At 35.9% G+C, this 25,857-nt stretch overlaps 3 protein-coding genes across 4 annotated transcripts; 1 reads left to right on the forward strand and 2 right to left on the reverse strand.

Moving 5' to 3' along the window:
* Positions 1 to 9,037: 9,037 nt before the first annotated feature.
* LOC121748828 (protein BOBBER 1-like) lies at positions 9,038 to 11,782 on the reverse strand. 2 transcript variants are annotated; one of them, XM_042143364.1, is made up of 6 exons: positions 11,308 to 11,782; positions 10,501 to 10,676; positions 10,324 to 10,372; positions 10,037 to 10,203; positions 9,347 to 9,430; positions 9,038 to 9,260 (listed from the first exon to the last, which is right to left on the reverse strand). In XM_042143364.1, exons 1-6 carry the CDS (start codon positions 11,684 to 11,686, stop codon positions 9,222 to 9,224), a joined length of 894 nt encoding a protein of 297 aa, XP_041999298.1. In that variant the 5' UTR covers positions 11,687 to 11,782; the 3' UTR covers positions 9,038 to 9,221. The 2 variants fall into 2 exon arrangements, with proteins under 2 accessions (XP_041999298.1, XP_041999297.1); XM_042143363.1 differs by having other exon boundaries at positions 10,501 to 10,673; positions 11,305 to 11,782.
* Positions 11,783 to 12,772: 990 nt separating this feature from the next.
* Positions 12,773 to 14,905, reverse strand: LOC121747381 (2-methylpropanoate--CoA ligase CCL4-like). Its single transcript, XM_042141415.1, has 2 exons — positions 13,652 to 14,905; positions 12,773 to 13,403 (listed from the first exon to the last, which is right to left on the reverse strand). The coding sequence occupies exons 1-2, from the start codon at positions 14,862 to 14,864 to the stop codon at positions 12,820 to 12,822; spliced, it is 1,797 nt and encodes a 598-aa protein (XP_041997349.1). The 5' UTR covers positions 14,865 to 14,905; the 3' UTR covers positions 12,773 to 12,819.
* Positions 14,906 to 20,268: 5,363 nt separating this feature from the next.
* On the forward strand, positions 20,269 to 24,925 carry LOC121746699 (wax ester synthase/diacylglycerol acyltransferase 3-like). Its single transcript, XM_042140612.1, has 7 exons — positions 20,269 to 20,536; positions 20,632 to 21,195; positions 21,431 to 21,497; positions 21,569 to 21,684; positions 21,754 to 21,966; positions 24,368 to 24,505; positions 24,622 to 24,925. Exons 1-7 carry the CDS (start codon positions 20,312 to 20,314, stop codon positions 24,796 to 24,798), a joined length of 1,500 nt encoding a protein of 499 aa, XP_041996546.1. The 5' UTR covers positions 20,269 to 20,311; the 3' UTR covers positions 24,799 to 24,925.
* The last annotated feature ends 932 nt before the right edge of the window (positions 24,926 to 25,857 follow it).

Consider the following 25,857-nt stretch of genomic DNA (forward strand, 5'->3'; position numbering starts at 1 on the left):
CCTTAACAGTCTATAAATCACCATGTGTAAATTCGTTTTATTATTATTTAAATTTAAAAAGATAGAAAAACTATCAAAATTAGGGTTTTGGATCAAAGTGTCAATATAGCGTATTAAACATATCAATACTATTCATTGAATATGTCAACACAATTTAGCATTGACATTATATATGTATTATATTGACATAGCTACATTGACATTATGTTGCTTTTGAAAAATATGAAAATTAGATAATTGTTTTTCAAATTTTGACATCGGAACATATGCAAGTGAGATCTCGTTAGAATCCTTATAAAATTATCTTTAAATTGATATAAGTTGTGTAAAAAATAATTTAAATTGAGATAATTATAATCATTTAAAGTGTTTGTATATTTTTTGAAAGTTAGTCATAACTAATTTTTGGTCAATTGGCATTAATACCCCTAATTGACATTTTTATGCATTGTATTAATACTCATGGATGATTAATCTTGTCCCTTGATTTCATGATTCAATGTCTATTATTTATATATAGTTAGCAATTTAGGGGTGAGTTAGCAATATAACTCACCCTTTAGTTAGTTCTTATTTTCTTGCAACCTTCTTGCAACCAAATACTCGAATATGTTTAAGAATAAAGCAGAAGTATCTTTCTCCATCATTCCATGCACTATGAATTTATATTTAATAAATCATGTATATTTTGTTTCTTTTTCATTCTTTCTTTTTTTTACAAATTATGAATTACTACGACTAATTAATTTTTTTAAAGTACATGAACATTTTAATAGTGCTACTTTAGTGCTTCGAGCGCCATATATAAGAGTGTCCACTATAGGGGCGGCGCGACGGCCGCCCCCATCTCGCCTCCGCCCCGCCTTGCTATAGTGGAGGGACAGACCACCCGAGGCGGACGCCATTTTTGGGGCGGAAGGCCCTCCGGCGAGTTTTGTACGAGGACGCGCCGGACCGACAGCCCCGAGGCGATAGGCGGACTGGCCTATAGTGGGGCGGTGCGAGGCGCGACGGTTCGGGGGCGGACGTTTTTTTTTTGTTTTTTTTTTAAATTCAATTTAATTTACCTATAAATACACCAATTCCTTTAATTATTTTCACACCATTCCAACTCTTCACTCATACTTTCTCTCACTAAAATTTGTGGATTGACATGGACGATTTGTGGAACGACGCGTGAAATTCCCTGATTCAATAGGTGCAGCACCAGGCCGACGAGAAGGACACTCTAAGAGTATCCACTATAATACCGACGCGGCTATAGCCCTGGCGGGGGCGTCGGCGGGGCGGCCTATAGTGCTTGGGACGTCCGCCCACGACGGACGAAAAAAACGGGGCGGATGGGCATTCGGCGAGAAATGTGCAAGGACGTGCCGGTCGGCCATTGCCGCGCCTATAGGCGCGCCGGCCTATAGTGCGCGGCAATAGGCGCGGCGGGCGCCCCCTTCCGATTTTTTACTTAATTTTTTTTTTCCGAAAATTAACCCTATAAATACCACTCATCCACTACCCATTTTACACCCTTTTCATACACTCTTCATTCATTCACTATCTACAATTTCACTCTTTAAAAATGCACGGTGGAGACGACGAATCACCCGGCTCGCACGAATAGGGATATGGCGGCAATCCTTCACAGCCGTCGGGATATGGTAGCTATCCTTCACAGCCGTCGGGATATGGTGGCTATCCTTCTCAGCCGTCGGGATATGGCGGCTCCCCGTCCCAGCCGTGGAGTTGGAGTCAATCTCCTCCACCGTGGGCATCGAGTCCAATTCATCCTCCATCTCAGCCGTGGAGAACTTCTCCCACGCCCCAACCTTTTCAGCGGAATCTGAGTCGCTTTGCGTTTGGAAATTACAGACTCAACCTCGACGCGCTTAACCAGCCGGAGACCCCTTTCCAATCCAGCCAATCTCCTTTTACCGAAGCAGATCAAGACGCATTGGATATCATGATGGGTCTGCTCAGTTCCGGCGTACCGGATACGGCGGGTGGAAGCAGTGGCGGTGGCGGCGGCGGCGGCGGCGGAAGAGGCAGTTGCGGTGGCAGCGGAGGCGGCGGCGAGGGCAGCGAGGCAGCGGCGCCGGATGCCTGCTACAAACGGGGTGTCCACTACACCAAAGCGGAGTCCATTGCTGTGGCGAGGGCGTGAGATGCCGTCACATTGAACCCCATAGTAGGCACCGATTAGACCGAGGGGAGCTTTTGGAAGCGCGTCCTGTTGGCATACAACGAGTTCAAACCCCTAGGAGCCAGACCGCGTGATGGAGAACAGCTCCGCAAAAAGTGGTCTAGGATTCTGCCGGCCACCAAGCGGTTCGCGGGCATATACCAGAACAACCTGCTCAATGCTGAGAGTGGCCAAAGCGAAGCCGACGTGAAGACGCTGTCCATGGGCCAATACAACACGGAGGGCTGGCTCAAGTTCACAATGTGGGAGGAGTATCAAGTAGGGCTGGTAATTTTTGACACGACACGATAACACGACACGAACCGGCACGAAAATAATGGGTTTGGGTCAGAGCTTATTGGGTTCGTGTCCTTATCGGGTCGACCCGTTAAGGACACGAAAATTTCGTGTCGTGTTCGTGTCGTGTTCGTGTTATCCGTTAACAAATAATATTTTAATATTATTAATTCTTATTATTTTCATTTTTAATAGGTTTAACCGTTATCAGGTCGTGTTGTTATCGAGTCGTTATCGTGTCATCTCGTGTACGTGTTGTTATCATGTCGTGTTGACCCGAATTGGTTCGTGTCGTTAATGAGTTCGTGTCGTGTTCGTGTCGTGTTCGTGTCTGAGGATTTCGTGTCGTGTTCGTGTTTGAGGTTTTCTTAACGGGTCGTGTTCATGTTTGCTGTTATCGTGTTCGTGTCGTTATCGTGTCGACACGATAACGACCCGACACGCACGATTTGCCACCCCTAGTATCAAGTTCTCCGAAATTCAAGGGCATCTGTGCGCAAGAGCAGGCTGGAGCTCCTGGGCCGAAGCGTACTAGACACAACATTGTGAGGGACTACAGCAGCGGCAGCGGCTCGCAATCATTCGACATGAACGACGAGCAAGCGGAAGAGCCCTTCGCTACACACTCTAGGCGCACACGCCCTCCGGGACAACAGACCTCTATCCGACGCGCTAGAGAGGCTGGAATTTCCTCCCGCCGATCGTCGGCCGCGTTTGGATCGCGCACCCCGCCGCCCGCCCCTATACCGCCGCCCAGGGTCGCTGTTGCCAGCGAGGTCTTGAGGGAGAACCTGGATGTGCAGTTGATGCAACAACTGTATGAAGTCTGCAGCAAATACGAAGCCGCAACCGACCCGTTCATCAAGGATATATACTTGAAGCTCATACGCCGGATGCAGCGCTGTCTACGCTTGGCTGATGAGGCTCCTGGGGCAGGGCGGGCGGCGGCGGCGAGGGAGGCGGAGAAGAAGAGGAGGAATCCGACTCCGCCATCGATTAGACGGTGACGGCGTTTTTATTTGTATTTTGTTTTAAATGTTCGTTGTATAATTTTACCGTTTCCAATACAACAAAAATTCGATCTCAATTACCTCGTTTTATAATTATTTAAATTCCGATGATTTTAAAACTGAAGGAAAAAATTAAAATGAAAATTAGTTATAAAATTTCGGGGCTATTAGAAATGTCTGCTTATAATGGCTGAAACTTTTTTTTAGGCACGGATAAAAAAATTGGGGGATAGACAAAAAAAAAGGGCGGGGCTATTGCGGACGTCAGCTGGACACTCTAAGAGCGTCCACTATGGTTAGGCGCGGCGGTAGCCGCGCGGCGCGGCGGTGGGGCGGCGGATTATAGTGGAGAAGGTCGATAGCCGCGGGCTGGACGCGGCGAGGGGTGGGAGACGCGGCGGACGCGCGATCGCCGTGTGCGGGGCGATGTCGCGCCGAGGGGTGTATAGCCGCGCCTATAGGCGCGACGGCTATAGTGGATTGAACCGCCGCGGCGATTTCGCCGGCAACGAGAAATTTGACGTTTTCCCACCATCCCCTCTATAAATACCACACCCCCTCTACTTATTTTTCACCATTTTCACAAAATTCATCCACTCACTATCCACACCATTTTATTTTACATATTCGTTGTAACATTTTACCGGTTTGAAATACAACGAATATTCGGCCCTAATAATTACCTAGTTTTCTATTTATTTATAATGCGATTATTTTATTTATAAAATGTTGGGGCTATTGGAGGTGTCCACTATAGTGGTGGAAATAAAATTTTAGGGCTATGGACAACAAAACTGGGGCTATAGACAAAAATTGGGGCGGGGCTATTGGGCGTGTCCACCTTACAGTGGACACCCTAATAACACTATGAAAATTGCCACACCTATGTTATTCATTCAATAATTTCAGCTGCATTATTAATGAGAAAAGGATTGACGTGACGTGACGTGACGTGACGTGACGTGACGTGACGTTACTCTGAGAACATTTCAACACCTATGTTTTTATTTGTTTGTTGTGTCGAAACTAAATTTTCATTTCTAGCCGACAATAGTTATATGATTAGAATAAAGATAAATTAACAAAAAATTACATACAAAATGCCCTTAAATTTAAAATCAATTTTCTTATAAATTACTTGTTCCTTTACTTGATTACTTTTTTTGTTATATTTGTTAAGTTAACTCCCTACCAAATTACATGATTATATATGGAAACAGAATAAATATGAATAACCAACACAACAAAATGGTGCCATTTATTTAGAAAAATTTCATAAATTGAAGTATACTAATAAATTTTGGTAGCCGATTTTAATAGTGCTGCATCTAATAGTTTTTGCCTAGTCATTTTATTCCATCTACCTGTAATTATATCTTAAGGTGCAATTAATAAATTGTACTTAAACCATTCAAAAATAGATTGGAAATATAATAATTTTATAATTTTTAATTTAATTATTATATAAATTTATGTTTTCAAAAAAATATATTATTTGATGCCAATATGGAATAGCTATGATTATTTAAAATTTAAAAAATGATTTAACTTACAATTTAGAATTTTACAGTAATAAAATAATTAAATGCGATTGATTATGATTATTTAAAATTTCAAAAACCAGTTAATAATAAGATAGATGTATATGAATAACTATGATTATTTCGATTGATGTGAATGACTGTGATTATTTTGTTTGATGATAACATTAAGAAAGTAAGTATATATCCATGTAGTCGTTTTTATAACTTTGAATTTTAAAAATTATTTAATGATGAAAAAATTAATGTGAACAACTATGATTTGTTTGTTTGATGATAACACAGAGAAAGTAAGTACATATGCATGTAGTCGCTTTATAACCTGGAATTTTAAAATTTATTTAACAATAAATAATTGGATGCGAATGACTATGATTATTTCGATTGATGCTAACACTAAGAAATAAAGTATTTATATGCAGGTAGCAATTTTTATAATTTAAAATTTTAGAATTTATTTAATAGTAAAATAATTCAAATTTGAATGACTATGATTAAATTGTTGGATAATAACATTAAGAAATTAAGTCTATATGCATGTAGTCGTTTTTGTAACTTAGAAATTTAAATGTTATTTAACAATGAAGTAATTTGATATGAAATACTATTATTATTTTGTTGGACGATAACACTAAGAAATTAAGTGTATAATCATGTAGGAGTAGTTATTTGTTAGTAACTTGAAATTGTAAAAAATATTTATAATAAAATAAATGCATGTGAACGACTATAATTATTTTGTTTGATGGTAGTAGCACTAAGAACCATTTTTATAATTTAGAAATTATTTAATAATAAAAGAAATGGATGTGAAATATATTATTATTTCGTTGTATGATAACACTAAACAATTAAGTATATATGCATGTATTCATCTTTATAACATAGAATTATAAAATTATTTAATAATAAAATAATTTGATGTGAATGACTATGATTATTTTGTTTAATGGTAACATAAAGAAATTAAGTATATATGCATGTACTCATTTTTATAAATTATCAATAATAAATAATTGGATATGAATGACTATGAATAAAGTTTTAGATAATAACATGAAGAAATTAATTATACATGCAAGTAGTTGTTTTTATAACTTAAAATTTTAAGAATTGTTTATTAATAGTAATAACTAGATGCGAATATATTAGTAGTGTTTCTTTGGATAATAACACTAAGAAATTATGTATATAATTATGTAGTCATTTTTATAACTTGAAATTTTAAAAATTATAATAATAAAATAATTGGATGTGAAGACTATGATTATTTCGTTTGATGTTAGCACAAAGAAATCAAGTATATATGCATGTATTTAATTCATATTTTGAAATTAAAAAATGACTTAATAATAAAATAATTGGATGTGAATGACTATGATTAAATTGTTGGATTATGACACTTAGAAATTATGTATATAGGCATATAGTCGTTTGTAAATTAAAATTTATTATTTAATAATAAAAATTAGATACAAAATACTAATATTTTTTATTTGGATGATTAACACTAAAAATTACGTATATATAATGATGCTGTCTTTTTTATTAGTAGAAAAAATTATGCAATTAATGTATGTTTCTATGGAACTGATTACTAAATCCTTCATAAATGGGTAAATATAGATTACGGAAAACTTAATTTTCCTAAATGAGCATTGAAGGCTAATTATGTAATACGTTAAATTAAGTAATTATCATAACTTTATTATAAATGTAAAATACCTAAAACATCCAATTTTGTTTATACAAATTTTGTTAATTTATCACTACACATTTCATTATTATGATACCATGCCGCACTACATTTTTATAATTATGATTGGGTGACATATCACATTGCATTCTATTTCTAGCGACTTCGATGCATAATATTCAAAAGCCCATTGTTGGAGTTTCGAGTGCATAAGTGAATAATTTTTTCAGAGACTAATTAATTAATATATATACTTTATGCTAGTATTCCAAAAATAAATAATGTAGAAGAGATAACAAAGTAATCTGTGTTTACTACTAATAATAATATTAACACACAGACACTCGCTCACTCACAATCGTGGAGAAATAATGAGGTTTTCCACTTTGATTATGTATGAAAGGGTCAAGTAGCAAAGAACGATCTCATCGTTGGTTTATGAGAACATGAAAACTCTATTAAATTCGGCTTTTTAGAGCTATTGTTGATCTCACGGTGTGACAACTTCGCTCCAAATCGTTGAGGTTGTTGTTTACTTTCGTTTTTCGTCTATCGTCCTTTGCTTGCGATGATTGGCACACTGCCTCTGTCTTTAGAAGACGGTGAATACCTTACTTATTGCATTTGTCTCCATAAATTTTGTTTATAAGAGAGTATGGTGTGATATGATGACACTCACTCTCACTCACTCACTTTGAAGAGACCAAGACAGAAAAGTGGAAGGTTCTAAGCTCACTTTTGTCTCGTGGGATATCACCATTCCATCTGAATTTCACAATAATTCTTGTCCTCTTTTGCTCGAGATAAGATGTCACTCCCAATTTTATCAATTTGTATAATAATTGGAACGGGACAAAATAGTGGTTGTCTTTTCCCATTTAATTCATGCACCAATTAACTCCAATTTCTTGGGGAAAATAATATAACAAACAAAGTTCTTAAAACTTGGTATACTACAACTAGTAAAGTAAAGGAAGAAGAAAATAATTAAACCTAACCATCTTGCACAAGCTCAAATTTTATACATGGAAAATAAGACGTCGATAAAAAAATTATAAATCCATTACCGTTATTCGTTCCATAGATATTACTATTAACCCTATATTTCAGGTCCCAAAAATGAACAAAAAATATGTTTAACTAATATTCTATATTTCTAATGGACATATATAGGAGTCCACAAATGTGTTCAATATCTAAATTTGGATGATTGAGGTCCATCTAATTTACTCTACTATTTATAATAACCCCAAGTGAAATTCTTAGGGTAGTCACATTCTTCACACACATCAATTTATAGCCGTAAATGTTAGAAATAGCACAATATCTTTCAAAAATGGGAATCCAAAATGAAAAAGATGTGAAGAAGTTAGTGTGGAAATTAATGAAATAAAAGGGGAACAAGAAAAGTAGAAGGTATGATGAAACAGTGGTGGAGATAAAGGATCGATCACTATCATGTTAGTCCTATTTTATATTTAAATCTTTATTACATGAGGACATTTTGGTGGCACCACAGTACTTTTTATGGAGAGGGACCTTGAAATTGATAATTTGTTTGTCGTTTTTGTTTTGGTAATTAACCAAGCTATTCACTGGCGGGCCGCAACCCCAATAATAAGTGGGACAGTTGATCCAAAGATTTAAGGCTGCTTTATATCTAATAAAATGGTTAGGAGATCGATTATCTATTCAGGAATGAGTCCACTCGACCACACTCCTTAAGTTTTATTTGTCATTTTTGTACAAAAATAAATGTGCATAAATTCCATATACTACTTCATTATCTTGTGTTTTATCAATCTATGACCAAACGTCTTATTTTAATTTGATAGTACAAGTTTAAAAGTGTACAACAAAAGTAAAATAAAAAAATATAAAAATTTATAAATCTTACTTTTAAAAGTATAGTAAAATAAGTTAATGAAATATGACAATTCATTTATTATACGTAACTAACAAAAAAATATTTAACTCTAAATATCTCAAAATAGCACTAGGATAGGCGAAGATAGTATTATTCAAAATGATTAATACTATTGAAATATTATTTGCATTAATTTTTTTGTTTATATATTTTTTGTTTAGTTATTATAAGTACAATAAAATGTACTAATCTATGCAAATCCTTTTTGTTTAATCACTGTGCCAAAGTTAGTAAAATATTTTATAGAATATTTTTTTTCTTTGATAATATTCATAGATGCAACATATGCAAATCTTTTAATGGGAACACTTGGCACTCATGCTACGGCACTTGATAGTAGCAAAAACTCAAATTCGATAGAAGAGCTCGACGCCTCCCTCTACCACACTAAAATTAAACAAAATCTCCAATTTATAAAAGAGACGCTGATTTAGCCAATCTTGCAAAAAAAACAAAGTATATATACGACTAGAGAAAGGCCATTCTTAGTCTGAGAAATTAGTTCAACAGAATGAAAACCGGGGAAAGCAAAAGGCAAGTTTCACAAAATGGCATTATATGCTTCTAAGTTGTATCCTTAGTTGATCTTCGCCCTTGAGAAGTCCATTTCTGGGTGCTGCAAAATAAACAATTTTTCAGTTAGTAAAAAGGTCGAGAGAACAAAACAAAGTCACAAGGGCCGGCTTGCAACACAATGGTCACCTCAGCCATGAACTTCTTCAACAACTCCTGCTTCTGCATCTCATCACTTGTTGGGAGGCCCATTTGCTTCTGACGTTGGTCAAACTGAAGAAGGAATTTCAGGATGGGAAACAGTCAAATCACACATTCTAAGGAGATCTTAGACAGACAAATGAGAGGAGTAAGGAAACACAACAAAAAAAACCAAACAAAAAAATGATCCCCACAGGCATTCAGCAATTATGAAAAATCAAGAGGAGATTTGAGATCTCATGTGCCACAAACAGAGTTGCCCTCCATTTAATTTGAAAGGAAGCATAGGGATGCTCTTTCCCCAATAAGATGTTCTTCCTCAATCTCCATCATCAATTTCATTGTCTTAATTTTCAAACTTAATGCAATAACTGCTTTAGCTTTATAGTAATAGTCTTGAGAGTTGCTTACTTTTCTTTCTGTTCTTATTCATACTAGTAGTACTATACTTTTTCATAAAAGGTTGCATCTAAGAAGTCTTATTCATCAGTAGGCCAGAGTGAAATAAGTGTACCATGGACTGAAGAATTTAAATTATATCAGAGCAGAGATAACTAATCAAGCAAAGACATAGGCCTTTGGACAGATGCAAGCACCAACAATGCAATTAGATTTAACATCGACTACATACACCAAAGAACCAGGAGAAAGGGATCAAGGGAATTGCTTGAGTCTTACCATCATTTTTTCCACAGTAGAACGAGTCTCCGGATCCAGATCACCCAATTTGCTATTTTCTGGTTCTACCTTCTGAGTATCAATTTCTGGCTCACCCTTCGCCAAATACTTCCACCATTCCATGTGGTCTTGTTTGGTAAGGAGAATGGAGACAGTTTTTTGGTCCTCTGAACATTTGAATGATAAATTCAGCAATAACACATGGTTTCAATGAAAAAGGCTTAAAAAGCAGTAAAACGAAATGAAAACAACATTTTATATCTAATTGCATAGTGCAATAAACGTACCTAAACTCCAAAAACAGTCATCAACCTTGACAGAATTGAATAGTTCAGCCTGCGGATACAAATAACTTAGTGAGAACTTATATTACACTGACCAAAACAAAAGGTATCATATACAATGGAAATAGCAGAGGTCCCATGTGGATGCATTAAGACAAAGAAAGAGTCTTACACACTTACATCAATGACTGGTGGCTGACCTTTGACCCCAACTTTCAGATGTTTCTTCTTGATTTCACACACAATAAATCTTGATTTCGTTCCAGATGGCACAGGAACATAAATGTTAACCTCTTGTAGAGACTGACCCCAAGAGTACGTATCCATATCAAGGCCATTCAACTTGTTAGGAGCTGCTTAGAGATGATTGCCAGTTAAAACATATTCAATCAACAACAATATAGTCATCTGAATATCATAACAGTGGCAAAGAGGGAATAAAAAGTTCAAATTTCAAGCACCCAAACAGAAGAGTACACATCATCATATTGTAACACTAAAACATCGTGTACTGAATTTGCTAAAAAACTGAAACATGTGGCATTATTAAAATGCTTGACAACTCTAGTCAGCAATCATCCCAATATTTTTCTAGATTTAGAAAGCAAGATACAATGGATCCAATGAACCCAAAGTTCAGCTTGTCTCGCATCACAATTAGTATACTTTCTGACCCTGCGATCAGTACAGAATTGTACTATACACCAACAACTAAAAGTGTCTCTTTTAACATCTTCATAGAAAATAAAGATTCAGACGAAAAAAAATCCCAGTTTCTTGTTTTAGAATTTAGATACAGGGATAATGCAACCCACAAACAAGATTCAATTTCAATACTACAAAGCAGCAAAAAAAAATTTAGTACGCAAATAAGGCACATATATTTTTCAATCCAATTGAATTCTCAGAAGTATGAACGCCAAACTCATAATTCCATAAACACTACATCTAATTCAATAAGATATAAAGATCAATGAGGCATACCACGAGGCCCCTTAGCCTCTTCTTCAGGTTTACTTTGTGCTTCCTTATTCACCACAGCCTCCTCTTTCACCTTCACAATCTCTTCCTTCTTCACCGGGGCAGGGGCCGGCGCCGCCTTTCTCTCCGCAGCCTTCTTCTCTGCTTCCTTCTTTTTCCTCTCCTCCCCTTCCAACTTATCCTTCACCATCCTCACCACCGCATTGACATCCCTCGTCAGCGAATCGCTCTTGAACAGATCGCTCTCCCTAGCGACGAACTCAAACGCCTTTTCAAGAAACCCCAACGGATCAGAGGGGTCGAGGGCAGCGCTAAAAGGCTTCGCCACCGAAGACGACGACGGCTTCTTGTGATCTTGCTCTTCGTATTCGGAGAGAATCGCCATTGATTAACTGGTTGCTGGAGAAAAAAAAAGGAGCTTTAGGGTTTTTGATGAAGTTGAACAGTCGTTTAGGGATTTTAGAGAGATAATTTGATTATGATTGATACATTGTGTGTAGTTTATATAGACCATCGAGGAGAGAATTCCAGAAGACCTTGTATATGGTAACAATTGCAAGGAGGTCCTTGAAGTTTTATAGAATTACATTGAATCCAATTCGGTGAATTTTTTCAAGGAATCGTAGATTAATTAGCAAGATATATATTGGAAAGATTCAATCTTTTAGTCAACAAAAATAGTGAATGGTAATATTTCATTCATCACGCTTTCCATCTAATAAAATTTCCTATAATCTAAAACATAGTAATAGTTGGCTATTTCACAATATTATGTCATATCTTTATAACCTCTTTAAATTTCAAAATTATACTAATTTACTAGTAACGATAGCCACTAAATTATTCAGATTGGTGAATACTAGTAATAATTTATAATTCATTCATCACTTTCCATCTAATAAAATTTCCTATAATACACTCCCTCTAATTTGTCTCATTTTTCCATTTTGGTCCGTCCCATATAATTTGTCTCATTTCACTTTTACCATTTTTGGTAGTGAACCTCATATTCCGCTAACTCATTTATACTCACATTTTATTATAAAACTAATATATAAAAATAGAACCCGCATTCTACTAACTTTTTCAACTCACTTTTCATTACATTTCTTAAAACTCGTGTCCGGTCAAAGTGAGACAAATTATCTGGGACGGAGGGAGTAAAACATAGTATATGACTATTTTACAATATTATTTCATAATCTTTATAAACTTTTTCAAATTCCAAAATTATTACTTTCTCTTTTGTCTAGCTTTACTTGTCACTAGTTTTCTTTTAAGCTCATCCGTCAATATTTATCACACTTACTTTAGATTACTTTTGTTATGGATCTCACATTCCACAAATTCATTTTTTTATTTTATAAAATTAGTATTGTTAAATATAAAACTATAATTCACAATACACTTTTTTTTTAAACTCATTTTCTATTAGACATTTTTAAAAATAAAGTGTTAGTCAAAGTGTGATATTTAATGGTGAATTGGTGGGAATACAACAAAGTAACAATAGCGTATTCAGATTTGTTTAGCCATATCTCGGAGTAAAAATTTCTGGACTTTTCCGGTAGATGTCTTGGGCAGCTCCGGCAAGAACACCACCAACCTGGGCACCATGAAAAGCGACATCCTCTTCTTGCAGAATTCCCTTATCTCCTTCTCTGATGGCTTCTCGTTAGCCTTCTTCAAGCTCACGAACGCACATGGCGTTTCACCCCAGTACACACACGGTCGTGCCACGACAGCCGCCTCATGCACGGCAGAGTGACTGTAGAGAACGGCCTCCACTTCAATGCTGCTAATATTCTCTCCGCCGCATATGATGATATCTTTGGACCTATCCTTCACTTCCAAGTAGCCGTCTTCATGCATCACGCCCATGTCTCCTGTCCAAAACCATCCATTCTCCTTCATACACCGCCATGTTCCCTCTTCATCATTCAAATATCCCCACATCAATGTGCCTCCTCTCAGCACCACCTCCCCAATCGTCTTGCCGTCGCGAGCCAAGCTCTCGCCGGTGTATGGGTCCACCACGTCCACTTCAGCAGAGCAAATAGATCCGACTCCTTGTCTTGCCTTCAACCTCGCTCTCTCCGACCCTATCAATAGTTATAATAGGGAGATGATATTTATACAAATTGAAAAATTCGAGAAATCTTAAATTTTGGTCAAATTTGATGAAAATCACTGTATGCATATATTGTTGGGTTACAAACCCATCCTGAAAACTATATATAAATGTTGTCCAGCTCAAATGGAGGCCTTTTGGGAATTAACCAAAAAAAAATCTGTGTGGGTGGGCGTGACCCAAAGCAGAGAGAGTATCGATCCAAAAATATGTATTTACCTGGCAAATGGTCCCATTCTTTCTTCCAAGTGCACATCACAACAAGGCCACCTGTCTCAGTCAGTCCGTACCCATGACTCACAATGAACCGAAACGACTCAGCCCGCTCAAGCACCGCCGCAGGGGGTGGCGCTCCGCCTGTTAAGACATGGACGGGAGCGGTCAACGTGCTCCCTGTGTAGTTGCTCAGCATATTGAGCACCACCGGCGCGCCGCCCATGTGCGTCACTCCATGCTCCTCCAGAGCCTGGTAAATAGACGGCGCATCGACGCGGCGGAGGCAGACGTTGACGCCTCCCACCGCCGCCAAACCCCATGCAAAGCTCCACCCGTTGCAGTGGAACATCGGCACCGTCCACAGGTACACTGGCCGCTGTGGCACGGACCACTCGAACAGCATGTTCACCGACTGCAGAAACGCACTGCGGTGACTGTGCACCACCCCCTTGGGCGCCGCAGTCGTGCCAGAGGTGTAGTTCAGCGTGATCGAGTCCCACTCGCTACGGGGCCGGACCCACTCGAACGCCACGTCACCGTTTTGGACCATGGTTTCGTAATCATGATCAAACGAATTGTCGCTGTAGATATATTCTTGGTCTTTAATAAGGACTAATATAGGGCGGCGAAGATGCGGTGGAAGCAGCGTTATAGCTTCCCAGACAAGAGATGCGAACTGCGAGTCGACGAAAACGAGGTTGGAGTTTCCGTGGCGGAGCAAGTTGGAGATGTTGTTGGCGTCGAGGCGGGTGTTGATGGTGTTGAGGACGGCGCCGGCCATGGGAACGGCGAAGTGGAGCTCGCACATGGCGGGGATGTTGGGGGCCACCACTGATACGACGTCGCCACGGGTGATGCCGAGGTCAGTGATGGATGATGCGAGTCTGAGGCATCTTGTACGGGTTTCGGACCACGTGCGTGTGATGTCTTTGTAGATAATGGAAGGGCAGTCGCCGTAGATGACCGCGGCTCTTTCAAGGAAGTGCATTGGACTCAGAGAAGTTTGATTATTTGTAGCTGAAGCTGATGTTGGTTGTACGTTGCCGAGTTTTGGAGGAGATGAATTGTTGGAGAGGTGAGGCGATACTGGCATTGAACCATGGATTGTACGTTGTTTCGGTGGTCGCGGGCATGGAATAAACGGTGTGTATTGGCGGAAGGATGTAGAAGAAGAAAATTGCCTCAAGTTAAGGGGTGTGTGTGCGAGAGTATTCATGATTTAAGAACACAATTTACTTCGTTGGTGAGAGTATATAGTATAATCAATCAAGTACGTTGTGTGTTATCCACAAGCAAATTTGTCGAACCTTTCATCCATAGCTCATAGATTGTTTTGGGGGAAAAACAAGACCTACTAATACTTAAACATGGTGTGTTGGGAGTTAATTCATCCATGATAAATTCGTGTGGTACCACAATTTGTTTGGCTATATATTTGAACTGATTTGCGGAATACTGAAACATGACTAGATTCAGTTCAATTAAAGCTATACATATAGCTTGTGCAACCTACAAATAGTTGGGCAAGCTCTTGCGATATATAGATCATGCCGTATATTTACTTATTCATCTAGCGACTAGCTGGCCGTCGGGGTATTTATGGCTATATTATGTGAAAGGGTAAACAAGACGCTTCTCTCCGCCTCACTCATCTCCGTCTCCGTGGACTGGGCTAAAATTTAGAAACACTAGAACAAACTTAGTATAGGAACACAAAAATTGAGACACAATTACTAGTGTTTGATTTTTTTAAAAATAAACGCAAAAGAAAGCGCCTTAAGTTGAGGACCAATTATCTTAATCTTTCGTTTTTTATGGCACTTTTATTTGTGTCTTGTAATTTTAGTTGGGACACTTACAAATAATGACACATTATGAAGCGTTGGTAGTATAACTAGACATACAAATTAACATCCTTAATAGCATTAAAAAGTGTCTTTATCCGAATTTTTTGTTGTATTGAAAGACAATTGAGGGAAGATATAAAATGAAGTTTATATAAGAGAATCAAATGTATTAATTGGAGGATTAAAAATTGAAAAAGGTTGGTAGAAATTCGTTTGGTAACGGATATATTTAAATAGTATAGTAAATTTTGAATTTAAATAAATTTATTCATTTTTTAAACTTTATTAGAAATACTCCAAAACAAAGCTCGCTCATAAAGTGAGTTTCACAAGCCCGATTGGCCAACGGGGATGTCCTTTCCCCATGTTACACCCATACCGGTGGAGCACCAAACATCACTTTTCACCAACGTTCCGTTCTGTCGGAATGTAATTGCCAATAACCATTGCAAATGCCCTTATTTTTACGATAAAACAATTTGAAAAATCAAAATTAACCGAAATAACTAAGAATAATATGGACTGATTTTGATATATATATGAACAAAAATCTATAACAAAATATATTTAAAAAAAGGTAGCGAGAGTATTAAAAAATGGTGCGTTATTATTTAAAAGGACGTAGCCTTAAATTTTAGAGGCTCTCTTGTAAATCTCTAGGCGCCTAAATCTCAAAAAAAATTCACACTATTATTTTGCCGAGTCCTACGGAATAGATTCTATACATTTCTAACTTTTCTTTTCCAATAATTTGTTTATTTATTTTATTTGTATTTTGCAAACCTAATTTAAAATTAAATAATACTATTCTACTGTTACTTATAGTATTAAATACTGCCTCCTTCCTTCCTAATAATTTGTCACCATTTGACCAATAATAATTTGTTACTTATAGTATTAAATACTGACACGGATTTTAAGAAATGTATTAGAAAGTGAGTTGGAAAAGTTAATAGCATGTGAGTCCTATTTTATATAGATTAGTTTTATAATAAAATGTGATTGAGAATGAGTTAGTGGAATGTGAGGTCCATTATAAAAATGGTAAAAATAAAAGGGCAGTCGCCGTAGATGCGGGTTTGGGGCCAGGTGCGAGTGATGTCTTTGTAGATAATGGGAGGGCAGTCGCCGTAGATGATGGCCGCTCTTATTTTGCCAAATGTGAATTACTATATAATATGTCATTTCAAAAGTTCATGGAGTACTACTATTTTTAAGGGAGGGGGAGTAATCAATTTTGGAATATCACAAAAAATTACTCCACTCCATAAGCAAATATTTATATACTACAATAGAGTCGACCTACGTACGTTCGTGTACAATAGGGCCAATAGCACAGCTAAACCACATGAAAATTAAACTCAAGCACAAGTGTACAGCTAGGACAATTCGGATATACTCCATATATTAACTCAATCCACATACATATGATATGTAGATCAAGTGCTACTATGGGCTCGTTTAGTTTCCTAATTTTGTGTAAATGTTTATTAAAGTTCAAAATATAATTATATTTCTTCATTTGTTCTAAAAATGTTCTTTATAAGATAAAATTTAATTATACGAAGATGTATACTCTTACCACTAACTTTTTGTATCAAGTGAAACAAATCAAATAAGTCCAAGTATCCAAATAAATATTGCTAACCTTAATAGTACTTTGACATTTAAATAATGACTTCTGGCTGACATTAATTTGGTCAGTTTCACAACTCTTGAAACGGAGCTATAATTACAATTTATTAAAATTATCTTACAATAGTTAAAAATGAAATTAATATGACAAATTAAATATTATATGAAAACAAAATAAAGTCATTTTGGATACATCACCGTGTTTTAGTTAAACTCAAAAAATAGCCCAACATTCTCTAAACCCTATAAAGAATAATATCTACACCAAAATAGCCCCAACTCAAAGCATAATTAAGTAAAATATGTTTCTCTCTTCATCACAGACTGATTCAAATATGTCGAGTTCGTAATATACTTATCTTTTTTCTTGTTCTGCGATGATCTTCTTGTTTGCTTCACAAATAATTAAACCAACTCTCCATGTGATATCTTCAATCTTATCTGCTTCTTTTCGATGTGGCTAAACGGTTTTCGCTACCACTTCTTTTGTACAAGCATGGTTTATTAGTTTGGTTTATTGTTATTTTTTTAGATAGACGTTTATACTGGAAAAATAAGGATAAAGAATGTAATTACCTTAATTTTATCGAGGCAAGCCCAAATAAATTATATCGAGGATTTACATATTCACAAGCCCAAATAAGAATAAATTCCATACAACAAAATTAAGGCCCAATGGACTAGTCCACACAATTCACCCTTATATTCTATCCATCCACTGCCAATTGTTAATAGCAGGTCGAGTCGACGAAATTTTTTACCATATAAATCTGTTTAATAGGTTGTTTCATGAAAAACAGATTAATTTTAGAATTTACGTACCAATAGTAATTAAAATGTAAAATACTGTACCTTAAACTAGTACAATTTGGGTTTAAAACAAATTAATAGTGTATATGGTTTTGTTTTTAAGTTTTCAACTTGTGCACCCACTTGTAAAATTTATATTTTCAGTACTTTTTTTTGCCTATTAACTGTTTATAATTGATTAAATAATTTGCATTAACTGCACTTGGTTAGGAGAAGTGAGTGAAGTAGTTGAATATTTATTATAGCCTATGTTGTGTAATAAATGGCACAGATGCATGGCTCTTTAAGTTATTACCTATAAAATTCATACAAAAGTAAAACCAGCACAAAATATCAAAACAAACAACAAACCAATAAATATAAATTTTATTAAAGAAACTTACATTTTTTTATCCAAACACATGTTTGAGTAGCGATAGATATATAAAGGTAAGTATTTGCAATCGCCACATGTTAGAAGTACTACTATGATAACAAGTCTAGATCTATACTCCAATCAACAGACCGGTGGTTCAAGATAAGCATTGTAAACGCAGGTTAAATAAAGAAGTGTTATTAATACCCTTAACAATTAATGAACAAATAAATTAATCGTGTAAGATTAAAAATTAACATTATCTGAAAATAGTTTAATTGAAAAATATATGGTCGGAATTGGAGTTGAGCAAGATGCTGTTACCGGCTAAATTAATAAAAATTTAAATAAATTTGAAATTAATTCATTTTGGTCAAATTCACATATTTGTATATATAGTAGTACTAGTACCAGGCCCGGCTCTGGGGGGGGTCGAGCAGTGCCCCCGCCCCGGGCCCCCAAAACGTTGGGGCCTCCAAAATCCAAATACATACATGAGTATATACATGCTACTGGGCCAGGTCCAAGCAAGAAACAAGAGCCCACAGCAGAGAGCCGCAAAGGCAGGCAGCGCTAAAGCCTATTGTTACTATTAGTTTATAGTATTATTATGGGGCCCCTCTTTTAGTTCCGCCCCGGGCCAATAAAAACTCAGGACCGGGCCTGACTAGTACTATTATAGAGTAGTTGATTGACAAATGTCTGTGTGCTTCAAATTGAAAAAATGATGCACACTCAATAACTATACCAATAAAGTTGGCTGTATTATTAGCTCTGCCTCTTGCAGATGGGAATTCTGAGTTTCAATTTCAAATTTATCATGCCAATGTTTTATACTATTACACACGTAGAGTTTATCTGAATAATTGAGTTTATTAGGTTATAATCGAAAGATTTAATATCATAATAGATAAATGCATATAATAGAGATACCTTCCGTATAACACATTTTAAATATTGACTACGTACGGTAAATTATTTTATCAATTATTTATCATTAATTAAACCAAGTAATACATCCGTATATATATAATTTAAAATCATAATTAAAGTGAGTCAGTGGAATGTGAGACCTACTTACCATTTATGGTAAAAATGAAATGTGTCTCTTATTATATAATGGATTGAAATGACAAAATGCGACTCTTATTATGGGACAGACAGAGTAAAAGATATTCTCTCCATCTAAATTTAAATGATACAATATTTTACTATTTTGTAGAGTATATAGTAAATCAACTCAATATTTCAACAACTTATTCTATTTATATTTTAAAACTAATACTAATACTCCTTATATACTTGTACATATGTAGGAGGTGGATGGTGATAGAACTTTTCGTATATTCATAGCACAAAACTATATTTGTTCACAATTACAATAATATTAGTTGCCATCACAAAATATATCAATTTTTTTCTCAATTCACTGATTTATTAATATCATCAAATTCTATGTTAGTAACTGATGCCAACTAATATTATTGATGTATCAAAGAGCTTATAGTATATGATTTTCATTTCTCATAAAGTTATAACCAGAACAATGTATTGAGCGATATAATCGTAGTAGTATCACTATTATCACCGTATTCTAGTATTAACTACATTTCTTTTTATTAAAACCGTATTGAGCAATATAATCCGAGACACTAAACCCTAGAGCACAGTAGCTGTGTTAAACAAATGTGTAAACAGACAAACCCATGGAGTACTATAAATGTAATCATTAATTATAAAGTGGTTAGCTATCCATGTTCTTGCCCAACCACGAAAATCATCAGTAGAGTACAAAACATAATAGTATGTGTGAGAAAAGACCTAACAGAGATACTTCCAATCAATTTAAATCTTACTACTTCTTTATCATGTCGCTTTCAAGACCGACCGATTTCATTTGCATGGATGAACCAAAACCTACTTCCTCAGCAATCATAACTATTAGTACTACTACTAAATAAATTTCAATAGTAGTCGAGGACACTAGCTCGCTATTTAAATTTCTAAATTGTTCCAATGAAAAACTCCAAAATGAAATCAATGGCGATAAAGAAAAAAGAAAAGGAGAAAAAAGAAGAAGAAGAAGAGCCGATGAGTCCCACCGGTCGAATGATGCTAGCCCCAAAATTCAATATCTTCATAATATTATTCATGGGTTATTACTCCAAAATCGATCCCATTTTATTCAAGAAATGCATCCACCAAACTCTCCTCAAGCACCCTCGTTTCTCCAGCATCCTCGTTAGTATTATTTCTTTTACTTAATTTTACATTTTTTTCTTTCAAAAATTAACCTATTTTTATTAATAATTCCAAATCAATTCTGTCGAAACAAGGTGGCGAGCGGTGCCAGTTTCCGGTGGAGGCGGACTGCGGTGGACCTCGACCGCCACATCTTCGTCCCCGACGTGGCCGCGGCCGCGGAATCTCCGGACGAGTTCGTGGCGGAGTACGCCTCGAGGCTGTCGGTGATTCCGATGGAGTCGGCGGCGAAGCCGCTGTGGGAGTTCCACGTCCTGAACGTGAAGACGTCGGACGCGGAGGCGGTGGTGGTGATGAAGATCCACCACTCCTTAGGCGACGGCGTCTCCCTCGTTGCGCTCACGCACGCCTGCTCCAGGAAGATCGACGATCCCGCCTCCTTGCCGGTGCTTCCGCTGCCGTCCAAGAAGCGGCGGGAAGGCGGCGGGAGAGGGCTGCTGAAGCTCATTTGGATGGTTGTTTTGATTTTGTTTTATACGTTGGTGGATGTGGCGGCGTTTGTTTCGACGTTGCTGTTTCTCAGAGACGTGAAGACTCCGGTGGGAGCCGGGCGCGGCGTTAGGCTCAGCCGGAAGAGATTTGCGCATAGGATCGTTAGTCTTGAAGACGTTAAGTTTATCAAGAACGCCATGAACGTGGTTTGTTTGCTCTATTAATTTTCAATTCTTGATTAAATTCTTAGGGGTGTTCGGTTTGCAAGATCGTAACTTAATCCTAGATGAATAATTAGTCATAGCTTCTCACAACTCAATTCTAAATTATATATTTTGGTACTATTTTATCTTGAAAACCAAACACCACCTAATTAGTGTTTAGTGTAGGTGTGAATGTATGACGTTGTTTTAACATTTTATTGTCGACAAATTATGGAAGAGCGTAAATGACGTGGTCCTCGGAGTAACGGAGGCAGGCCTCAGTCGTTATCTCAACTCAATATACGGTGAGATTATTTTTTATATTATTTACATCTTGAAGTAAATTGATTTTGATTTGATGTATATTTATTTCCAGTGAAGAATAGAGGAAAAGGGGGAGAAAACAATGAGAAGAGCAGTAATTGTCTACCGAAAAATCTAGGTATTCGATCGACTGTGGTGTTTAACCTCAGACCATCTCCAACAATTGAGGTAATTAAGGGATTTCAATTATTGTTTTTGACGGAAATAATGAATTTATAAGTATGAAAAAATGAAAAGGATTTGGCTGAGATGCTGGAGAAAGAGGAGTTGAATGGGATGTGGGGGAACGTAGTAGCAATAGTTCTTCTTCCATTCACTATTGCTTTGCAAGATGATCCATTGACATACATTCGTAAAGCTAAATCCACCATGGATCGAAAGAAACTATCACTTGCTCACCAATGCGCCTGTATCACCATGAAGTTAACTACCTCTTTCTTCGGAATCAAGGTACGTATATATATACTCACTCCATGTCTTTAAAAAAATAATCTATTTTATCAATATTTTAATAAACAAAAAGTAGTCAAATACTGCCGAGTGCCGACAACATAGCATCCCTCCTCGTAAAATGAATTTATTGATCATCTATGTATCAAATCCTCCCCTAGTCTCTATATCTGAGTTGTATTCATTTATGAATTGTCCCTCTTTTTTTTTTTTTTTTTTACAAAGCAACAACTTTTCTTCTCTCTTATTTTAATTTCTCTTACTTAATTTATTCTCTCTTCATCTCTTAACCTTTTTCTTTTCCTACTTTATTATTCATTTTACTTAACTCACTTAATACAAAATTTCTTAAATCTCATGTCAAAAAGAAACGCATCTACTACAGAAATATAAATGTAAATATTTCTTAGAGTAAAACTCTTTCTCCATTCATAATAATTAATACATCTACCAATTTTATTAAAACTAGTGTTAGCACTTGTACTATGCACATGACAAAAGATTTTTAAATAATGAAGATATATTAACTTAAACAAAGAATATAGAGTTAATAAGTATAAAAATATATTTATGACTAATTAAAATAAGTATTTGTAATATTATAAACAACAACAAAAAAATATTTGTACAACAAATAAGAATCTGCATTTTGTGGACGGACGAAAATGAAAAGTGTCAAATTCTATCTAGAATCTGCATTATATTTTGGGTTTGTAAACACCACTCTTTTTTTGGGTTTTCTCCTTCTCCTTTTTATCTATCCTATGACAAATAAGCTTTTACATGAACATCAATATTTTTATTTCAACTTTCTCTCACTTCACCTAAATTAATTTAATTTATGGTTAGTTTTTAATAAAATGAAATAGCGTCCATATTTATAAAATTGCAGCAAATTTTATATAATAAACACCAAATTAATATTCAACACTATTAAGTTTTGATGACTTAGCATATTTATAATATATGGCCAAAGACTAAAAACGTATATTATTTATATTAGAATATATTAAAATTAACTCAATTCTAACTATGTAGACTAAATTTAAATGCAGATATATTTACAAATTATGTATCTTAAATATTAACAATACGTAAATTTATTTTTAAATATAATTCTTAAAATTTTATAAATTATAAAATAAATTAATATATAAATTTAGTTATTTAATTAAAAAGAATTTAATTTTCAAAATACATATCATACAAAATCTAATAAATTAAAACTTGAAATTAGAAATCTATAATTTAAGACATGATAATAAAGTATAACATCCCAATTGAACTATTTTCAATGAAAAAAAATATCAATTTTAATAGTATCTATTATCATATATACATAAATAAATCTTTAAAGCCCTAAGCCCAAATATGGACTACATAAATTAGTAAATCCCAAACCCTAAAGTGGCGCCCTATCTCTCCATCATCTTCTTCTCTCACCTGCTATCATCTCGTTTTGCTTCCCTCCTAAATCGCCGCCGCCGCTCCATCGCCGTGCTTCGCCAGTTTGTCTTCGAGCTTAGCACCTGCCTGCTGACCTCGTCCCGTCGCCCGTTGTTCTTGTCTCTCAAATCGACCTTGCCGCTCCACTGTCGTGCCTCGCCAGTTCGACCGCCGCCGCCTACCGCTCTCTCTTCTTCTCTCTCAACTCGGAGCTGCCACGACCACGCCCGCCTCGCCGCTCCACCGCTTCTTCCACCGTGTCCCGCTGCTCCACCGCCGTGCCTCACATTTCACTCGCCAGCTTTACGCCATCTGCTTCACGCCGTCGGATCCACCCAACAAACTCAGCCTGCCGCCCTCGTCATCCATCGGTGGAGGCTTGGAACTTTCGCCGACTGCAATAAAAAAAATCAGATATTAATCCACTAAAATGCATATTCAATTAATGATGTGGGTATATATAAGTGTTTAATCTTTTTTGAGAAGTCGCTATTGCTCAATAGGAACTGCCTCTTTTCTGTCCAATGATTGCCATTTCTCAAAATGACCAAAAGGTAAACAAAATAGCTTCATATTTTCCATCTAAAATGATAAAAATGCCCTTTCATCAAACTGACACTTTTAAGTAGCATAGATAATTACTCCTACCGTATTTTATAGGAGTAGTATTTTAGGGATGTAGGGAGTATAGGTGAATCACTGCATTATATGAATGCATTAAACTACACTACAATTACTTCTTTGAGTTACTAAAACACTACCGCTGTCCAATTTCAGAAAACTACTCAATTTTACTTAATTGGGGTTATTTCATTTCAATGGACCACTAAAATTCAATAACTAACAAATAATTATATACTACTCTATTAATGTCCTTTTTATATTTTTTGGACAAATACACAAAAACTATTGTTTATGCTCCAATATAATCCGCCGTTCCCACTCCCATGCGCAGGCAGCAGCGCGTTTGACGAGGGCCGTTTTCCGAAACACAACCTTTACTTTCTCTAATGTGATGGGTCCCGCTGAGGAGGTCAATTTATTCGGACATCATTTACGCTACATTGCCCCTTCTGTCTGCGGATTTCCTCAAGTAAGACCAACTACCTATTTAATTGCACAATTTATTTATTTTTTTCATTCTTTATATAGAAACTTATTGATGGTGACCATTAACTATTTTTTGTGAATTCGAATAATTATATGCAGTCGTTGATTATCCATTACCAAAGCTACAATGATAAAATAATAATTTCCATCGGCGCTGATGAAAAGTTGATCTCAAATCCTGACCAACTCTGCGACGATTTGGTTAAGTCTCTTCAAAATGTCAAGGAAGCTGTCAAACAAAGAGCTCTTGCCTCGGCTTCTCTTGACTACTGCTGATATATGGGGTTCGATTTGATGTGTTAGATGATATTGAATTTTATGAATATTGTTGGGGTTGATAAATATGACTTGTTACTTAATTTGGAGACAATTAATGTCATTCAAGATAATTTGTCTTTGATTATGACTCTTGGGATTTACTACAAAAGTAATCTCGCATCATCTAGGGACAAGTTGATCTTAATCAATCGAAAAATATAGAACCATGCATGTGTTACTAGCATACGTATTAAATCTTTTATCCATCTTTCAAATGTTAATCGGTAATCGTTACCTCTTGGACAAATGGTTTATTCATTTGGCTGTAGGGTTTTTATGTAATCTACAAATAATGTTATTTTATTTTAATTAGAGGTGTGTGCTGAAAAATTAGGATTAAGATTATAATGACCTTAAGTTTAATTGAAAAAATTGTATTCGCGGAGTTGCAACTTACATATTGAAAAGCCCAATGGATCTCAGTCCACACAATTCATTTGTCCACCATCAATATTGTTGGTTATTGTTTTGAAACAAATTAATATTTTCAGTACTTTTTTTGTTGCCTATTAACTGTTCATAACTTCGTATTGATTGATTAATTAATTTCATTTACTGCAATTGGTTAGGAGAAGTGAATAAAGTAGTTGAAAATTTATTATATAGCCTATGTTGTGTAATAAATGGCACAGTTGAATGGCTGATGGCTCTTAAGTTATGAGTAGTAATCTACACAATTCATTTTCTTCAAAAAATTTATAGAAACAGAGTATCAAAACAACACAAAAACAAATACTAACGAACAACAAATCAATAAATTTAAATATTATTCAAGATAATCACCATGATCACAGGTTAAATAATAACGTACTATTAATGATCTTCTTATAAAATGTGAGTTGAAACAAGTCAATATAACAACGAACAAATAAATTAATGGTGTAAATTTAAAATAAAGATTATCTGAAAATAGTTTCACTACAAAACAAACGCACAATAGTGTGGAATGTGGAATTAGTGACAGCATCCAATTTGATTGTACAATATAATGTCGAACGAGTTGAGCAAGAGGTTGTT

This window comes from Salvia splendens, chromosome 9 (assembly GCF_004379255.2).
Source record: "Salvia splendens isolate huo1 chromosome 9, SspV2, whole genome shotgun sequence".
Taxonomy (NCBI): Eukaryota; Viridiplantae; Streptophyta; class Magnoliopsida; order Lamiales; family Lamiaceae; genus Salvia; species Salvia splendens.